This window comes from Suricata suricatta, chromosome 8 (genome assembly GCF_006229205.1).
Source record: "Suricata suricatta isolate VVHF042 chromosome 8, meerkat_22Aug2017_6uvM2_HiC, whole genome shotgun sequence".
NCBI lineage: Eukaryota > Metazoa > Chordata > Mammalia > Carnivora > Herpestidae > Suricata > Suricata suricatta.
This window is the reverse complement of record NC_043707.1, coordinates 22,206,687-22,218,619: the sequence shown is the minus strand read 5'-3', so window position 1 is coordinate 22,218,619 and position 11,933 is coordinate 22,206,687. Positions and strand designations below refer to the sequence as shown.

General features: G+C 56.0%; 1 protein-coding gene across 1 annotated transcript; it reads right to left on the bottom strand.

The window, feature by feature from the left end:
• Nucleotides 1-2,732: 2,732 nt before the first annotated feature.
• On the bottom strand, nt 2,733-10,212 carry TRIM72 (tripartite motif containing 72). Its single transcript, XM_029949192.1, has 6 exons — nt 9,823-10,212; nt 6,146-6,241; nt 5,834-6,064; nt 5,152-5,174; nt 4,261-4,379; nt 2,733-3,307 (listed from the first exon to the last, which is right to left on the bottom strand). Exons 1-6 carry the CDS (start codon nt 10,210-10,212, stop codon nt 2,733-2,735), a joined length of 1,434 nt encoding a protein of 477 aa, XP_029805052.1.
• Between the last annotated feature and the right edge of the window lie 1,721 nt (nt 10,213-11,933).

Below are 11,933 nucleotides of genomic sequence, written 5' to 3'. Positions count from 1 at the left end.
AGTCTAGTTAGGCATTAGTCATTGTGAAGCCTAGCGCTGCGGGGACACATAAGATATCAAATAACAAGCTTTCTCAATAAAGAGTTTTGCTTGCGGTCTAGCATGGCCTTGACAGGTGCCAGTTTGTTCTTGTACGTGAGGAGGCCACTAGGCTCAGGAAACCTCTCAGCCCCCAGGTGCTCTGGGTTTCCAGAGTCTCCACGAGGAGGGAGTACTAAAGGAGGAGATTCTGATCTTTTGAGACACAAGCGCTCTGAGGACCCAGTTCTGTGTTCCCGTTTTATCTTCCTACATCACCAAGGAGATTCTGGATGGGCCAGGTGGCCACCATCCAAAAAGGAAGACTCCGACTAGGCAAAGTTTCCCACAAACTTGCCCCATCATGACAACCTTTGTCCCAGGGACCCACTCTGTCATTCAGGCAGCCACAGGCCAGGTCACAAGGTCAAGTCCCTCAATGCACAAACTCAAGCCAGGGTAACTTTATGCAGAAGAAACCTGTGGAGGGTGTGGAAATAAATCTTCCTGAGAGCGCTTCAACAAAGGGGAGCAAAGACTGAAGGCAGCAGCTGAAGAGCTAGGACAGCCGTCCCGCAAGCTTCTCCTGGCAGTAACCGAGCATGGCAGGGACACAGAGGCAGGCCCCTCTGGGCACACGCAGGCTCCTCGCACAGGCAGCTTGTAGAGAAGCCCCCACAACCATCGAGCCCACTCCCACCCCACCTTCCCACCGTCTCTCCTTCACTCAGGGTCAGACTGGCATCACAATGTACTCCCACATGGGCATCTTCCTTCATAAAATCCTTCCACATTTAATGCTGTCTTGACATCTGGTTCTTAAAGTACCCAATTCCTCGGAAAAGGGGCGTTGGGCTCTTGGACATCACCAGCTCACGACAGGGAGTGCACCTTGCAATGACGTGTTGAGAGCAAGAGAGGATAGGAGAAGGTGGTGTTTAGGGAACTTGCTGCAGGATAAGTGAGAGGCAAAGGCTTTCCCAACAGATAGTTGGATGGTGGCGCAGGGATGCCGAGAGTTCAGTAGGGCCAGAGTGTGAACGTACGCAGGGGAGAGGCACGAGATGAGGCTGGAGAAGAGTAGGGTATCCCAGATCCAAGGCCAAATACCTAGAGCTTTTTCCTGCAGGCAGCAAGGAGGTTTTGAAAGTTTTGGGCAACTGGATCATATGACCACATCTGTGTTTTCAGAAAGATTAGATGGGTCAAGACTGAAAAACAGCTGGACAATAAGGAGGTTACTAGGCTTAGCGACAGGTCATTTATCTTTCACACAAATTTAATGGGGAAAGAGTCTGAATATAATAGTCTCTGTTAATGCTGCTGGAGTTTACAGCCAAATAACCCTTTTATTTTACTTTCTTTCATGAAACAGCTTCTCAAATTAATTGTCTCTCCCCAGACCTATTCCTCCAGGAGACACAGCCAGGAAGGGGCCCCCTTGCCAGACCTTGAAGCCTCCCTTACCCTACCCACACTTTCTTTTTGTTCTCTCCCCCAAGAAAATTCCCATATGGGCACCAGTTTCCAAGACTCCCGGGGCCCTTTCACACATCAGCAGCAACATTTCTGACCTGGGAGAGCAAATGGACTCCCCCACCATCTTCCCTCATGACAGGAGGGGCAGTAGCCTCCTGTCCCACCTGCTTGAGTCCCCGAAGGCCTCTCCCTCCAAGTAAGAGGGACTCTCACTCTGGGCCTCCGTGGTTACTCCAGAGCCCAAGAAATGGGCCTTTGAGCTAAAACCAAAGAATGTGTGAACCAGGAAGTAAGCAGTGAGGGCCCAGCAGGGTGCGCGTGGGAGGGGGTGAGCAAGAGAACATGATAGGCATAGCTTTCTATTCTCCACAAGCAGAAGGGGCTCAGGCTAGGGCAACATCAGGCTCTTCCTCTTGGCTGGCAACTTGGGGGTTTTCTTCAATGTCCGAGATACTCAGGAAACATATTCCAGAGGCAGAGAGAAATAGCTGGGGGTCAGTTTATTCACTCAGCGTGGGCTCTGGCAGTTTTTAAATGGCTGTTGCTCTCCAGAGGAATAGATTGTGGTTTTTCTGTACCTGAGAGTTGACAGCCATCTGATAACTGGCTCTGTATAATGGAAGCTGATCAAACAGACCAGGGTCTTACTTAAGTCAGCAGTTCTCCAGGTTGTAACCTGCCACAGAGCATCACCCTAGGAACCGGTTAGAAAAGCAAAATTCTGGTCTGCCCCCAGACCTAGTGAACCAGAAACTCAACACTCTGCTTTCACAAGTAACTGTGACATGCTTTGAAAATGTGGTTTTGATACATGCCCAAGTTGGAGAACCACTAAGTGAAAAATCTTTCTGTATGGTGAATCTGGACTCCCCGCCCTAAGGCCACCAAGGAGGAGGAGGATGTGAGGGGCTCCTTGGTCTACAGAGTTTTTCAGTCCCCTCCCCCCATATCTGACCCTTTTCACTCTTCCCCTCAACTTCGATTTCTTTGTGGAATCCTTGGGCTTCCCGGTTCCCAAACTGGAATTTCCTCACCCACCAGACTTTAGATCTACCTTCCCCATAGCCACCCAGTCCCTGAAACCCCCAACTTCTCAGGATTCTTGGAGTCCCGAGTTCCCAGTCCCTAACCCCCGTTGGCCCTGCCTTCAGCCCTGGCAACCTGTCCCCTGCCCACCCTCCCGTCTCCTTCCAGGCTCAAAGGACCCTGCCCCCCTCCCCAATCCCGCAGGCGGCTCAGGCCTCCTCGCCATCAGGCCCCACCAGCAGCAGCGGCTGGGCGTTTTTGCCCTTGTCGTGCCAGCACACGTCAAAGAAGGGGTACACAGGCCCGGGCAGGCGCTCGTGGAAGGCAAAGAGCAGCTCGAGGGAGTCGGCGTTGCTGGCATCATAAAAGGAGAGGACGCCGTCGCCGAAGCTTAGGTAGATCCCGATGCGCGATGGCCGCCGCTCCTGGGCGCGCAGTGCGCGCGGTTCCTTGGCCTCGACGTGCGCCTCCAGGATCTTGCCTTCGCGCAGCCCCAGCAGCCAGAGGCCCTGCGAGGGCACAGCGTGCAGCCGGCCTCGGCGGCCGGCCTGGGCCGAGATCACGCCCAGTGCCCAGCGCGGCTTATCGCCCACCTCCACCTCCCAGTAGTGCTCGCCGTCCGACAGCAGCTGCTGTGCCACCACCGCCACGGCTTTGTCGAACTGGCACGGGTCCTCTCCAGCCGGCGGCGCCTTCTGGTCCAAGCACTCCACGCGGCGGCCAGAGGGAGACACCACCAAGCTCGGGTGGGCCGTGCTTGGGTCGAAGGTCAGTTCCTTCATCGCTATCAGGGGAAGGGTGGTCAGGCCCCTGCGCGTTTGCCTCCCAGGAGCTTCTCCCAACCAATTTAGGGGCCTGCCTGTCTGCTCTAACTCCCCCCCCCCCCCCCCCGCCCAATATCTTTGGTTCCTCTCTGCTTACTGGCTTGGGCCAATGCTGTACCTCTCTGAGCTCCAGTCTGCTCAGCTGAAAAATGAAGCCATAACTGACTTCTTTCACTGTAGGGAGGATTAGTGGATACAAGGCATTTAAGTCAGTATTTGAGGCCCTGGTCACAAAGCAGGAGAGAGTCAGGAGGCCTGGTCTGAGGTCAGTCCCCACCTCACCCAGCTGTGTGACTTCAGTCAGTTTTGAGCCAGTCTCTGGGCCATAGTCTTGCCTTGGATAAAACAGAACCCCCTCCATTCCCACCTCCCCCAGGGCAGTGAGGGCTGAACCAGCCATGTGTCTGAGTCCTGGAGTTCTATAACCTATGGCATCTCCCTGCAATCCAGCCCTCAGGGAAAGGAGGCAGAGAGCCCTGGGGCCTCTCCAGCCATGTGCCACCAGAGTCAGTGTCTGGCCCAGGACAGTCCCTAGGGTGCCAGCTCTGCAGATCCTTACCTCCATCTAGCAGGGATTATCATCTCCACTGTCCAGAAGGCACAGGAACTGACCTGGGATCACCGAGGCTCAACCCCGAGCCCTAGCCTTCCCTGCTTGCCAGCAGCAGCAGCTTTTTGGTAAGCAGAGTCCTCCCCACATCAGTCACCCACCCGTAAACCCCATACCCTCAAAGTTCCTTCTCTGAGCACAGGCTACAAGCGTTCCGGGGAAACCCCAGAAGTAACGGGGCGATGGGCACCTACTTCGATGACTTCCCCAACTTCGGGCTGAGAGGCCTCTCTGTGCATAGCTGGGGCCTCCCCTCAACCACACAGGTACAAACACAAACCCGGAGCTAGCCCCTGCCAGTACCTGGCATCAGAGCCCGGAACATCTTCCTCCACACCTGGAATTTGAAGTCATCTGAGATGATAGGAAGCTGGATGTCCAGCCGGGCAGGCGGTGGTGATTCTGCCAGGATCTTCTGTAGCCTAGAGGGGGAGGGGGAGGGGGGAAGTGTCTGTGGGGGGACTTCCTGGAGGAGGTATGGGGTGGGGGGAGAGGGCAAGAGATGTTATACCAAAGAGAGGAGAAGAGGGACCATGGTGTGGCGTTCGAGGATCTCTCCCACATCATACCCTGCCCAAAAAGTCCGTCAGAGTTTCAGTTTGGAAAGACAAAAAAGTTCTGGAGAGAAGTCGTGGGGATGGTGGCGCATGAATGTACTTAATGCCACTGAAATTAAAATGTTCACTAGAAAGAAAAACCGGTTTTATGTCATGCATATTTTGCCATATTTTTTTTTTCAAGAAGAACCTTCTGTTGGGAGAAGGTCCAAGCTCCTTGGCCCTTCAGTCTGCCCCCATCTAACACACCAACTTCGCCCTCTCTCCCTCTTACCAGGCTTGGCACCTGCTCTTCCCTCTGCCTGTTACGCCTCTTCCCCCAGCTCGTCACCTCCCCTTGTCATTCCTCCAGCGGCCCACCGAATGTGCACTCTTCTGGAAAGCCTGCCCCGGCCACCCCCTTCCCACCACACAGCACTAAACTATGTCCCTGACCGCGTCTGTTCCCAGCACCAGTCTGGGAGGTCCCTGAGAAGAAGGACCAGGTCAGGCTCATTTCTGGGCTCAACACAAACACAGGGAGATCAAGGTGGATGGAATGGGATGCACGGGCTTCCTGGGATTAGACGGTGGGCCAGCCAGTGTCCCTGAAGACTAGGGCAAGTTGGGGAAAGGGGCAGGGCCAAGTTGATCTCACCTGCTGGTCACCAGGCAGTATTTCTAGAAAGAGAGAAAAAGAGAATGGAGGTGAAGCAGGCAGGGGAGACCCTGGGGACTCGTAAGAATGGGTGGACCAGCAGCATTGCTGAGTGTGGTGTCAGGAAGAATCAGAAAAGCCCAAAGAAACCCAGAATCCGAAGCCAACTCTAGACCTTTACCTCTGTGTGAATTATCAAAATGTACCCTGCCTTCTTCAAGAAACCAATTCTGAGGCGCTTGGGTGGCTCAGTCAGTAAAGTGTCTGACTTCGGCTCAGGTCATGATCTCGAGGTTCATAGGTTTGAGCCTCGCATCGGGCTCTGTGCTGACAGCTCAGAGCCTGGAGCCTGCTTTGGATTCTGTGTCTCCCTCTCTCTCTGCCCCTCCCCCATCACATTCTGACTCTCTCTATCTCTCTCGAAAATAAATAAACATTTTGTTTAAAAAAAAAAAGAAACCAATTCCACCTGGTAGAAGATTGTATATGCAAACCTCCAGTGTCTATGACATAAGTGGTGCCCACTAAGATTCAGTGTCTGTGCAGTGTCCAGCCTAGACAACCATAACAGCAGTCCTGGGACCCACGCCTCCTCCATGTGTGACCCTGGCTCTGTCCCTGCCCCTCTCTGGGTCCTGAACCCTGGCTGAGAGGCAGAAAGGGAAGATCATATAGTGCTCACCATGAGGAACTCAGTCTGTGGCTTGTCCGCCACCTCCTCCAGCACCTTCTCCATCTGCCGCAACTGCTCCAGGTAAGAGTTCAGGCTCCCCAGCTCCCGCCGCAAGGCGAGCCCCGCCTCGCCCCGCACACGCTCTGCCTCACGGTCCAAGGAGCCTTCCAGTGCCGCCAGGAACACCCGCATCTTGCCCAGCTGCTCCCCCACAGCCCCCCGGAACTGACGTACGGTCTCCTGTGGGAGCAGACAGGCAAAAGCACTTGGCTGGGACCCCCGGCTTGGGTGCCCCGGGACCTGCCATGCTGAGCCCCTCACCTCCACCTCCATCAGCTGATGTTCCAGAACAGCCACACTCTTCTCCTTGCGCATGCACGCCTCCTGCAACTGCATCTTCTGCTGTGGCAGCTGCGTCTGAGGGGGTGAGGCATAAGGAAATGGTCCTGCTGCCCCCGCCAACACCACCAAACCCACACCTCCCATGCTGACCTTGCCTTCCCTGGCTCAGCCTCAAGGCCAGCTCCTCCTACAGCTGGGCTGGCATCTTACTGCTCCCCTAAACTCATGTGCGGGTCTCTAGGCCCTTGCCAATGTCTAGAATGCCTTACCCTCCCACTGTGTATTTAAGGAAGTCCTCCCTGGCCTTGCCTTCCCTGATCCCACCCCCTCAGCAGTCAGCACCCCTAAGCACAGGTCTTTGTGAGGGTGGTAGACACAAATGTGGTTTGGTGTCCTCCACCAGAGGGGTACAGTGGTGCCACACAGCACGCTTCACAGGGTGAGTGTAGGTTGTATGAAGAGGAAATAGGACCTCCTCCTCTCCTTGGGCTTTATCCTACCCTTAAAAGCAGAATATTAATTAGCAAAATACTCCAATCAGCCTTCCTGCACACCTGAGGGCTGTGGCAATTTAATAAAAATGTCTGCTGAGTTGGAGCATCCGGCTGGCTCAGTCAGATCATGCAACTGTTGGATCTCCAGGGTTGTGAAGTCCAGCCTCACCTTGGGGGTAAAGCTTGCTTTTTTTCATTTTTTTTTTATTTTTTTAATGTTTTATTTATTTTTGAGAGAGAGAGAGAGAGAGAGAGAGAGAGAGAGACAGCATGAGCAGGGGAGGGTCAGAGAGAGGGGGAGACACAGAATCCGAAGCAGGCTATAAGCTCCGAGCTGTCAGCACAGACCCCGATGCAGGGCTCGAACCGACGAACCGTGAGATCATGACCTGAGCTGAAGCCGGACACTCAACTGACTGAGCTTCCCAGGTGCTCCTAGAGCTTGCTTTTTTAAAAAAAAAAAAAAGTCTGCTGTATCAGCCAATGAAACACATCTGTAGGTCTGTCACTTTGTGAGTCCTGAAATGCAAGTTTAGGGAAACTCCTAATAGCTCTTGCCAAAGCCATTCTTCTCAGAAGATGTATGCCCTTGGAATCAGATGGCTCCAGTCCTGCCTCCATGGCTTCCAACCTCAGTTTCCTTTTTGCAGAATGACAAATTGGCTGCCTCCTCCCCACTCCCCCTAGGGGAGACTGAGAGACCCTCTAGGCTCTGTCTGCCGATGAGTCCACAGCTGGTGGAAGCCCCAGGATTGGACCATGGAGCCCATGGTCTCCTGGCCAGCCGCCAGGTCAGTCTCCTTCCTGGGCGGTTCTCCTGGGCAGTGGCCCCGCCTGCTTCGGAACAGAGAGGATCTGGTGGCTCTCAGCATGGAGCTGTCAGAGGTTCAGAGGCGGCAGGACTAAGCCATGAGAAAGAAGTGCAATGCCCTGACCGTGCATGTGCTCAAGGTCAAACTGAAGCTGGGGGTGTTGGCGCCCCCGGGAGGCTTTCCGAACATCCCGCCCGGGCAGATGGGCGCCGAGTGCTACGGGTCTCACCTACAAGCAGGTCGCCCTCTGCTGGGCGACCCGCACCGAGCTCACGGCAGCCCTGCTGGGCAACATCGGTGTGCAAGAGGAGACAGCAAGGTTTCAGGGGGTCGCGTGAGTCCCCCGCTCCCGGCAGATCCCATTCCACCACTCTTGAGAGTCCTGGTACGTGGTCTGTGGACCCAGTCCCTCTTCGTTGCAAGGACCCAGGCATTCAGCCGCACCCCAGCCTTCCTGTCTCCCTTCTCCTCCAGAATTCTTCCTGGGGTCCCTTCTTCAGAATTGCTGCCAGCCCCTCCACGTGGCTTAGGGCTGGCAGAATGTATCCGTCCCCACCTGCCCCCTCGAGGCTCCTGGGTCACCTGGTACTCTGTTCCACTCCACAGACTCTATTCTCTCTCCACAGATCTCTCTCTCTCTCTCTCTCTCTCTCTCTCTCTCTCTCTCTCTCTCTCTCTCTCTCGACCAGATTGGGAGTTCTGGGGTTACCAGCAAGGGGGAGCCTGGGTTGGGAAGGTTTCTGGGAAGAGGAAGCTCCTGCACTGGTCTAGGGGACCACTGGGCACACTGGGCAGACCTGGGCAAGGCAGGAGCGAAGGAATGGTGAGGCTGCTTCCCTGGGGGGTCTGGGGGCCTGAGGAGATGGTCTACCCTCTTTAGAAGCCTGGGAGCGTGGGGTACACAGGTGGCTCAGTCCGTTAAGCGTCCGACTTCGGCTCAGGTCATGATCTCGAGGCTTGTGGGTTGCAGTCCCTCCTCAGGCTCTGTGCTGGCAGCTCAGAGCCTGGAGCCTGCTTTGGATTCTGTCTCCCTCTCTCTCTGCTCCTCCCCTGCTCTCGCTCTGTCTCTCTCAAGAATGAATAAACATTTTAAAAAAGAAAAACTTTTTTTTAAGTCTGGGGCCTAGGGTTCATGGGTGGCTCAGTCCCTTAAGCATCAGACTTCCCCTCAGGTCATGATCTCATGTTTATGCGTTGAGCCCCGCATGAGACTCTCTGCTGTCAACGCAGAGCGCGCTTCAGATCCTCTGTCCTCCCTGCCCCCCCCCCCCCCCCCCCCCCCCCCCGTCTCTCCCTGCCCTTCCCCTGCTCGCCTGCTCTCTCGCGTAAGCTCTTTCTAAAATAAACAAAAAAAGAAGAAGTCTGGGTGCCAAGCAGAAGAGCTGCAGTGCAACGCTGATGGTTGTGGGCAAAGATAATCCGCAGAAACTCACCCTACACATCGTCCAGAAGAAGACAATGGCAGCTTCACTGCTGGGGACAAGGACCGCTCCCCGCCTCCAGAGCCCGCCCCTTCCAGCTCCCGCACCTATCCTTTATTCTTCCACAGCCCAACAAATGCTTCATGACAGACCTCCAGGGCCTGTGTAGACACATACTCTCCCGAAGCTACATGCGTGTGATGTGGCACACGTCTGACATGGACGAGCCAGTGTGAGCTTGCGTCTCTACTTGCTAATGTCTGGGTGTCTTTTCTGGGCGCTCGTGGCAATGGCAAATCTTGGGGTGCCCATAATTGTGTGCGGAACTCTGGAAGCGTTCAAGACTTCCAGCTCCATCTAGAAGAACAACCTAGTTCTGGGTCTCGGTGCCAAAGAGGGCCTGCGACACAGGCCTGCGTTGCCACTCCCTGCCAGATGTTGTGACCCTCAGGCCTGCACAAGTTTTGCAACTTGGAGGAGAACGTGGGCATCCGCGAAGTGGCCCAGCCGCTCAGCCAACACCGCCCCAGCCGCCGCCTGACCTGGCCCTGGGCCCCACCCATCTAGTCTTTTCCTCCCGGGCCGCCACCCAACTCCGCTCTGCGGCGGGGGGGGCTGTGTCTCTGGGCGCGCTCCAGTCGCTAAGCGCGGAAAATCTACGTTTGGGCCGCAGCCCTTGAGTGCCTCCGCCGGGCTCCCGGCGCGGCTCCGCCCATTCCCTAGGGGCCCCGCCCCGCCCGGATCCCCCGGAAACTCCCGGCACCCCGGGTTCTGGAGCTCAGAATCCAGGGCAATGCAGCGACCTCCAGCTCGATCAGACTCCGCTCCAGCCAACAACCTCGTCCCCACCCCCTCGGGTCCCCCCCACTCCACCCCACCCCACCCCAACCCCACCGCCCCCCACCCCCGAGGCCTCCAGAGCCCTGCACCTTGAGGCGCGCATGGGCTTCGGCGGCGGGGAGCAGGCGGTGGCCGCGGTGCGAGCCGAGCGAGGCGCACACGCCGCACACGAGCGCGCGGTCCTGCTCGCAGTAGATGCTGAGCGGGTCTAGGTGCTCCTCGCAGTGGCCCTGCGGCACCTGCGCCAGCCCCTCCACCAGGCGCGCCAGCTGCAGGTTGGTACTGAGCGCCTGCGGCCGCGTGAGTGCCTGGCAGCACGGGCAGGGCACGGTGCCGTCCGCCGCCGGCTCCCCCGCCACGCGGCTCAGGCAGGCGCGGCAGAAGCTGTGGCCGCACTCGGCCGTCACGGGCGCGTCAAACAGCTGCAGGCACAGCGGGCAGGACAGCTCCTGGTGCAGGAGGCCGGGCGCAGCCGACATGACGGACCTGGGGAGCGGAGGGGCCAGTCAGGGAGGCTCAGGCCGGGCCCCAGACCCAGACCAGGAGGATCCCCAGCCCATAAAGACCCCACATCTCATACACAGAAGACTCTAGTTCTGGCCAAGGGGGAAGAGGGACTCGGTTTCAATCCCAAACTCAGCCGCAGCCCCCAAAATAGCTGCTAAGAGGGACCTCGTCTCAATCCCAGGTCCTAAACGGAGTTCCGGTTGCAGTCTTACCCACTGTCCTACCCCTGTCTTACCCTAGGCCTCAGCCCCAGCCCCAAATTGCTCAGAGCCCCCAGACCCTACCCTCCTTTCACTCACCTCTCCAGGATCCCCAGCCCTCCCCTCCCCCACATCTCCAGGCCCACAGGACCCATAGGACTCACAGATCTGGTTGGAGATCTTGAGCAAAAAGGCACTCCCGAGAGTCCCCGTCAAGGTCAGGCCTAAACTTACAGGGAGTCACGGCTGTGTCAGAAGACAGGCAAGGGGCAAGCAGCAAGCTCAGAGCAAGGAGGGGAACTCACAGGGGGAGCTAACAGAGGATACCACCGGGAGGGCACACTGTGAGTAACTACAGACCCTCCCAGACTGAGCCCTGGCCCCAGGGCTATATTTAGCTGCCCTGCCCACCCCTTCCCATCACTCCTGGAAACCGTTCTAAAAGTGAGGACTGAGTGGTCATCGGACAAGCATCACATGTCAAGGCCACCTGTCGTGGCCCATCCCACTGTCCCCTCCCCTGCTCAGCCTGGAGCCAGAAATTACAACCAGCACGGAGGCAGAAGAAAAAAAAAACAAAAAACAAAAAAACGGGAACATGTCTGGGAGGATTCTCTCTTTTCTCCTCCACCCCCATCTCCATCCTCTCCAGCTTCCCCCTTCCCTGCCTGTGGCTCCTCCCCCGTGTCACCCACTTACTCCCCAGGTTTATGGCTCTCTAAGATCACACTGCAGGAGGACAGGGCTTCAGCCCACCCCGAAAGCTTTTCTTCCTCCAGAATTGAGCAGGAAGGCTTTTCCCTGCTGGTCTCTCCAGTGCCTAGTACAAGCCCTAGGGCAAAGAGGGTCTCCCCAAGTGCTTGGGAAATGAATGATAGAGGGACAGTTGAATAAATGAATGAACTGAATCCAGGGCCTGCAGCCCAGAAGTTGATTCTGCCCTGGGAGCTCCAGGCCTTTACATGCTTAGCCTTCGAATCAAAGTCCTCACTGTGCCCTTCAAGGCCCTACTGAAAGTGACCTTACTCTTCTCTCACCACTCCCCACCTCCTCACTCCAGGCTTGGCCTTTGGGCTTGCTGTCCCCTATGTCTGGAACACTTTTTTTTTTAAGTAGTTTATTGTCAAATTGGTTTCCATATAACACCCAGTGCTCTTCCCCACAAGTGCCCTCCTCCATCACCACCACCTCTTTCCCCCCCCTCCCCCTTCAACCCTCAGTTCGTTTTCAGTATTCAATAGTCTTTCAAGTTTTGGTTCTCTCTCTCTCCCCAACTCTCTTTCCCTCTTCCCCTCCCCCTGGTCCTCCATTAGGTTTCTCCTGTTCTCCTGTTAGACCTATGAGTGCAAACATATGGTATCTGTCCTTCTCTGCCTGACTTATTTCGCTTAGCATGACACCCTCGAGGTCCATCCACTTTCCTACAATGACCATATTTTATTCTTTCTCATTGCCATGTAACATTCCATTGTATATATATATATATATATATA

Bases quoted from the DNA above. Each gene is read 5' to 3' on its own strand.
- TRIM72 (XM_029949192.1), bottom strand. From the start codon at position 10,212: ATGTCGGCTGCGCCCGGCCTCCTGCACCAGGAGCTGTCCTGCCCGCTG. The intron at 6,242-9,822 runs GTGCAGGGCTCT...TCACCCCCTCAG, and splicing joins AAGCCCATGCGCGCCTCAAG to ACGCAGCTGCCACAGCAGAA. The intron at 4,380-5,151 runs GTGAGATCAACT...CTCCCCCTCTAG, and splicing joins TACTGCCTGGTGACCAGCAG to GCTACAGAAGATCCTGGCAG.